Here is a 7500-nt window from a genome sequence, read left to right on the forward strand (position 1 = left end):
GTTAAATGTAAGGGTTATCACCCCCAACTCTATGGTTAAATGTAAGGGTTATCCCCCCCAACTCTATGGTTAAATGTAAGGGTTATCACCCCCAACTCTATGGTTAAATGTAAGGGTTATCACCCCCAACTCTATGGTTAAATGTAAGGGTTATCCCCCAACTCTAAATGGTTATCCCCCCAACTCTATGGTTAAATGTAAGGGTTATCCCCCCAACTCTATGGTTAAATGTCCCCCCAACTCTATGGTTAAATGTGTTATCCCCAACTCTACTGGTTAAATGTAAAAGGGTTATCCCCCAACTCTATGGTTAAATGTAAGGGTTATCCCCCCAACTCTATGGTTAAATGTAAGGGTTATCCCCCCCAACTCTATGGTTAAATGTAAGGGTTATCCCCCCAACTCTATGGTTAAATGTAAGGGTTATCCCCCAACTCTATGGTTAAATGTAAGGGTTATCCCCCAACTCTATGGTTAAATGTAAGGGTTATCCCCCAACTCGATGGTAAACTTTAGGCATTTAATTCCTAATGGTTGAGAAACTAGCGCTCATCGTCGCCTCTAGCGGACGGTTTTGAACTCATCTCCCGACGTCCTGCAGACCTGAAGGAACGTGGAATACGGCCTTGGGTCTGGTGTGACCCGGCTGATCAGCTGTAACTCTCTCCACTCCATCAGAGAAGACCGAACACACACACACACACACACACACCGTCTCTCACCATCGTCTCTCTTCCGCTTCCCGTCGTTAGCTGAGCTGATACCCAGAATGCCGCTGATGGAGTAGGAGGAGCCAGCCGAGTCACTGGTCACCGCAGAAACCTGTGTCGACGCTACCGACGACGCTGTGGAAAGTTAGGACATAGGTCACAATGCTACATAACACTCCATTACACTACATAACACTACATTATGTTACATAATGCTACATTATGTTACATAACACTACATAACACTACATGACACTACATAATGTTACATAATGCTACATAACACTACATAATGTTAAATAACACTACATAACACTACATAACACTACATAATGTTACATAACACTACATAACACTACATGACACTACATAATGTTACATAATGCTACATAACACTACATAATGTTAAATAACACTACATAACACTACATAACACTACATAATGTTACATAACACTACATAACACTACATGACACTACATAATGTTACATAATGCTACATAACACTACATAATGTTAAATAACACTACATAACACTACATAACACTACATAATGTTACATAACACTACATAACACTACATAATGTTACATAACACCACATAACACTACATAATGCTACATAATGTTACATAATGCTGCATAACACTCCACAATGCTACATAACACAACATAATGCTACATAACACTCTACAATGCTACTTTATGTTACATACCGTTACATAACACTACATAATGCTACATAACACTACATAATGCTACATAACACTCCACAATGCTACATAATGTGACATAACGGTACATAACATGACATAACACTGCATAATGCTACATAATGCTACACACATTACATAACACTACATAATGTTACATAACACTACATAACACTACATAATGCTACATAACACTGCATAACACTGCCACAATGCTACATAACACAACATAATGCTACATAACAGTCCACAAGGCTACTTTATGTTACATAGGAATAACACTACATAATGCTACATAACACTACATATGCTACATAACACTCCACAATGCTACATAATGTGACATAACGGTACATAACATGACATAACACTGAATAATGCTACTGGTCACACATTACATAACACTACATAATGGGAATAACACTACATGGTCACTACATAATGCTACATAACACTGCATAATGCTACTGGTAACACATTAAATAACACTATATAATGCTACATAAGGGCTCTGGTCACTAGTACACTATTAGGGAATAGGGCTCTGTTCACTAGTAGTTCACTATATAGGGAATTGGACTCTGTTCACTAGTAGTTCACTATATAGGGAATAGGACTCTGTTCACTAGTAGTTCACTATATAGGGAATAGGACTCTGTTCACTAGTAGTTCACTATATAGGGAATAGGACTCTGTTCACTAGTAGTTCACTATATAGGGAATAGGACTCTGTTCACTAGTAGTTCACTATATAGGGAATAGGGCTCTGGTCACTAGTAGTGCACTATATAGGGAATAGGGCTCTGGTCACTAGTAGTGCACTATATAGGGAATAGGGCCCTGGTCACTAGTAGTTCACTATATAGGGAATAGGGCTCTGGTCACTAGTAGTGCACTATATAGGGCTCTGGTCACTAGTAGTGCACTATATAGATAATAGGGCTCTAGTCTAAAGTAGTGCACTATATAGGGAATAGGGTGCCAAAGGGCTCTGGTCTAAAGTAGTGTACTATATAGGGAATAGGGCTCTGGTCTAAAGTAGTTCACTATATAGGGAATAGGGCTCTAGTCTAAAGTAGTTCACTATGTAGGGAATAGGGTGCCATTTGGGTTGCAATGTCCTCTATAAACCACCCTACAAAACCTCCCTCCCTACAGAACCGCAAAATCTCCCTCCCTACAGAACCAAAGAACCTCCCTCCCTACAGAACAACAGAACCTCCCTCCCTACAGACACCAAAGAACCTCCCTCCCTACAGAACAACAGAACCTCCCTCCCTACAGACCCACAGAACCTCCCTCCCTACAGAACTACAGAACCGCAGAACCACAGCACCTCACCTACAGGCACCAATGACAGAAACACAGAATCTCCCTCCTTACAGACAGAGAAAGAGAGAGAACGACAAACCCTGAGGAGAATGAGACTCTGTTCCTGGTTCAGTAACCACATGGAGAAAAAAACTCTGTTCCTGGTTCAGTAACCATGGAGAATGAAACTCTGTTCCTAGTTCAGTAACCATGGAGAATGAAACTCTGTTCCTGGTTCAGTAACCATGGAGAATGAAACTCTGTTCCTGGTTCAGTAACCATGGAGAATGAAACTCTGTTCCTGGTTCAGTAACCATGGAGAATGAAACTCTGTTCCTGGTTCAGTAACCATGGAGAATGAAACTCTGTTCCTGGTTCAGTAACCATGGAGAATGAAACTCTGTTCCTGGTTCAGTAACCATGGAGAATGAAACTCTGTTCCTGGTTCAGTAACCATGGAGAATGAAACTCTGTTCCTGGTTCAGTAACCATGGAGAATGAAACTCTGTTCCTGGTTCAGTAACCATGGAGAATGAAACTCTGTTCCTGGTTCAGTAACATGGAAAAAAATGGAGAATGAAACTCTGTTCCTGGTTCAGTAACCATGGAGAATGAAACTCTGTTCCTGGTTCAGTAACCATGGAGAATGAAACTCTGTTCCTGGTTCAGTAACCATGGAGAATGAAACTCTGTTCCTGGTTCAGTAACCATGGAGAATGAAACTCTGTTCCTGGTTCAGTAACCATGGAGAATGAAACTCTGTTCCTGGTTCAGTAACCATGGAGAATGAAACTCTGTTCCTGGTTCAGTAACCATGGAGAATGAAACTGAAACTCTGTTCCTGGTTCAGTAACCATGGAGAATGAAACTCTGTTCCTGGTTCAGTAACCATGGAGAATGAAACTCTGTCCTGGTTCAGTAACCATGGAGAATGAAACTCTGTTCCTGGTTTCATGGAGAATAACCATGGAGAATGAAACTCTGTTCCTGGTTCAGTAACCATGGAGAATGAAACTCTGTTCCTGGTTCAGTAACCATGGAGAATGAAACTCTGTTCCTGGTTCAGTAACCATGGAGAATGAAACTCTGTTCCTGGTTCAGTAACCATGGAGAATGAAACTCTGTTCCTGGTTCAGTAACCATGGAGAATGAAACTCTGTTCCTGGTTCAGTAACCATGGAGAATGAAACTCTGTTCCTGGTTCAGTAACCATGGAGAATGAAACTCTGTTCCTGGTTCAGTAACCATGGAGATGTATTGAATCTCTTTACTTCCTGTTGATTTATCTCATTCATTCTTCTTCTCTTTTTTTCTCTCTCAGGAAACAAACGCTTTTTATTTATCCTCCAATATTTTCATTATTCTCCAAATCCAAATGTTCAATTTTCCGCCCTGGAGTCAAAACCATTTATCTGTGTAATCTGAGAGTGAGGTGTGTGTGTGTGTTTGTGTGTGTGAAATTAATTTAGATTAAGTGACGGAGTGTGATTCTGAAGATTTGAGAGACACTGAAACACAATCCACTGGAGGCTAAAACAGCCATCACAGATAGAGAGAGGTGAAGGGGAGAGGGGGAGTTGGAGGGGGAGGAAAGATAGGGAGGAAGGGGAGAGAGAGAGGAGGCGAGATAGTAAGGGGGGGAGAGGAGGAGGAAGGAGGGGGAGAGAAAGAGGAAAGAAGGAAAGAAGGAAAGAAGGAAGGAAGGAAGGAAGGAAGGAAGGAAGGGGAGGGGGAAGGGAGAGGGGGAGGAAAGATAGGAGGAAGGGGAAAGAGAAGGAAGGAGGGGAGATGGAGGGGGAGCAAGGGGGAGAGGAGGAGGAAGGAAGGGGAGAGCAAGAGGAAGGAAGGGAAGGAAAGGGAAAGAAGAAGGAAGGAAGGAAGGAAGGAAGGAAGGAAGGAAGGAAGGAAGGAGGGGAAGGGAGGGAGAGGAGGGGAGGAAGGGAGGGAGGGAAAGAGGAAGAGGAGGGGAGAGAGCAAGGGGGAGAGGAGGAGGAAGGGGGAGAGCAAGAGGAAGGAAGGGAGGGATGGGGAGAGAGAGGGGAAGAGGAGAGGGAGATGAGGAGAGAGAGAGGGGAGAGGAGAGGAGAGAAAGAGAGAGTGGAAGGGGGGAGAGACAGAGTGGGGGGGTAGGGGGCTTGTAAGGGTGACATAGGGTTATCATGAACAACTATTAAGGTGGTTATTAGCAGCTATAAAGGCTGACTTACCTAGGTTATGAGCAGAGAGAGGTCCTGACTTACCTAGGTTATGAGCAGAGAGAGGTCCTGACTTACCTAGGTTATGAGCAGAGAGAGGTCCTGACTTACCCAGGTTATGAGCAGAGAGAGGTCCTGACTTACCTAGGTTATGAGCAGAGAGAGGTCCTGACCAGAGAGAGGTTCTGACTTACCCAGGTTATGAGCAGAGAGAGGTCCTGACTGACCCAGGTTATGAGCAGAGAGAGGTCCTGACTTACCCAGGTTATGAGCAGAGAGAGGTCCTGACTTACCCAGGTTATGAGCAGAGAGAGGTCCTGACTTACCCACTGACCAGAGAGAGGTCCTGAGCAGAGAGAGGTCCTGACTGACCCAGGTTATGAGCAGAGAGAGGTCCTGACTGACCCAGGTTATGAGCAGAGAGAGGTCCTGACTTACCAGAGAGAGACCCAGGTTATGAGCAGAGAGAGGTCTGACTTGAGGTTCTGACTTACCCAGGTTATGAGCAGAGAGAGGTCCTGACTTACCCAGGTTATGACCAGAGAGAGGTCCTGACTTACCCAGGTTATGAGCAGAGAGAGGTCCTGACTTACCAGCAGACCCAGGTCCTGACTTACCAGAGAGAGGTTCTGACTTACCCAGGTTATGAGCAGAGAGAGGTCCTGACTTACCAGAGACAGGTTCTGACTTACCCAGGTTATGAGCAGAGAGAGGTCCTGACTTACCAGAGAGAGGTCCTGACTTACCAGAGAGAGGTCCTGACTTACCAGAGAGGTCCTGACTTACCAGAGAGAGGTCCTGACTGACCCAGGTTATGAGCAGAGAGAGGTCCTGACTTACCAGAGAGGTCCTGACTGACTTACCAGAGAGAGGTCCTGACTTACCCAGGTTATGAGCAGAGAGAGGTCCTGACTTACCCAGGTTATGAGCAGAGAGAGGTCCTGACTTACCAGAGAGAGGTCCTGACTGACCCAGGTTATGAGCAGAGAGAGGTCCTGACTGACCCAGGTTATGACCAGAGAGAGGTCCTGACTGACCCAGGTTATGAGCAGAGAGAGGTCCTGACTTACCCAGGTTATGAGCAGAGAGAGGTCCTGACAGGTTATGACCAGAGAGAGGTCCCTGACCCAGGTTATGAGCAGAGAGAGGTCCTGACTTGAGCAGAGAGAGGTCCTGACTGACCCAGGTTATGAGCAGAGAGAGGTCCTGACTGACCCAGGTTATGAGCAGAGAGAGGTCCTGACTGACCAGAGAGAGGTCCTGACTATTAAGGTGGTTATTAGCAGCTATAAAGGCTGACTTACCCAGGTTATGAGCAGAGAGAGGTCCTGACTGACCCGGAGGCTGCTGGACTTTAGTCCTGATGATCCTACAAGAGAATACAAACCACGTAAGAGACTGTGTGTGTGTGTGTGTGTGTGTGTGTGTGTGTGTGTGTGTGTGTGTGTGTGTGTGTGTGTGTGTGGCTGAGGCAGGCTGACATGGCAGAGGGGCCTTACACTTCCTGCTTGGCTGCTCATGCAAGGCCTCTCTTTCCTTTTCTCTGCCTCCTTAAACCCTCTCTCTTTCTGTCCTCCGTCCTCACTACCCCTCTCTGTCCTCACTACCCCTCTCTGTCCTCACTCACTACCCCTCTCTGTCCTCACTACCCCTCTCTGTCCTCACTACCCCTCTCTGTCCTCACTACCCCTCTCTGTCCTCACTCACCCCTCTCTGTCCTCACTACCCCTCTCTGTCCTCACTACCCCTCTCTGTCCTCACTACCCTCTCTGTCTCTGTCCTCACTACCCCTCTCTGTCCTCTGTCCTCACTACCCCTCCTCTCTGTCCTCACTACCCCTCTCTGTCCTCACTACCCCTCTCTGTCCTCACTACCCCTCTCTGTCCTCACTATCCTCTCTGTCCTCACTACCCCTCTCTGTCCTCACTACCCCTCTCTGTCCTCACTACCCTCTCTGTCCTCACTACCCCTCTCTGTCCTCCGTCCTCACTACCCCTCTCTGTCCTCACTACCCCTCTCTGTCCTCACTACCCCTCTCTGTCCTCACTACCCCTCTCTGTCCTCTGTTCTCACTACCCCTCTCTGTCCTCACTACCCCTCTCTGTCCTCTGTCCTCACTACCCCTCTCTGTCCTCACTACCCCTCTCTGTCCTCACTACCCCTCTCTGTCCTCACTACCCCTCTCTGTCCTCACTACCCCTCTCTGTCCTCACTACCCCTCTCTGTCCTCACTACCCCTCTCTGTCCTCACTACCCCTCTCTGTCCTCACTACCCCTCTCTGTCCTCACTACCCCCTCTCTGTCCTCACTACCCCCCTCTCTGTCCTCACTACCCCTCTCTGTCCTCACTACCCCTCTCTGTCCTCACTACCCCTCTCTGTCCTCACTACCCCTCTCTGTCCTCACTACCCCTCTCTGTCCTCACTACCCCTCTCTGTCCTCACTACCCCTCTCTGTCCTCACTACCCCTCTCTGTCCTCACTACCCCTCTCTGTCCTCACTACCCCTCTCTGTCCTCACTACCCCTCTCTGTCCTCACTACCCCTCTCTGTCCTCTGTCATCACTACCCCTCT

General features: G+C 46.6%; 1 protein-coding gene across 1 annotated transcript in view; it reads right to left on the reverse strand.

Annotated features, from left to right (window-relative positions):
• pax5 (paired box 5) overlaps nt 1–7500 on the reverse strand; it is a 115113-nt gene that overhangs the window by 48796 nt on the left and 58817 nt on the right. The window contains 2 exon segments of the mRNA XM_042316263.1: nt 723–845; nt 6231–6295. Coding sequence (XP_042172197.1) covers nt 723–845; nt 6231–6295 — 188 coding nt within the window.

This window comes from Oncorhynchus tshawytscha, unplaced genomic scaffold, assembly GCF_018296145.1.
Source record: "Oncorhynchus tshawytscha isolate Ot180627B unplaced genomic scaffold, Otsh_v2.0 Un_contig_3315_pilon_pilon, whole genome shotgun sequence".
Lineage (NCBI taxonomy): Eukaryota > Metazoa > Chordata > Actinopteri > Salmoniformes > Salmonidae > Oncorhynchus > Oncorhynchus tshawytscha.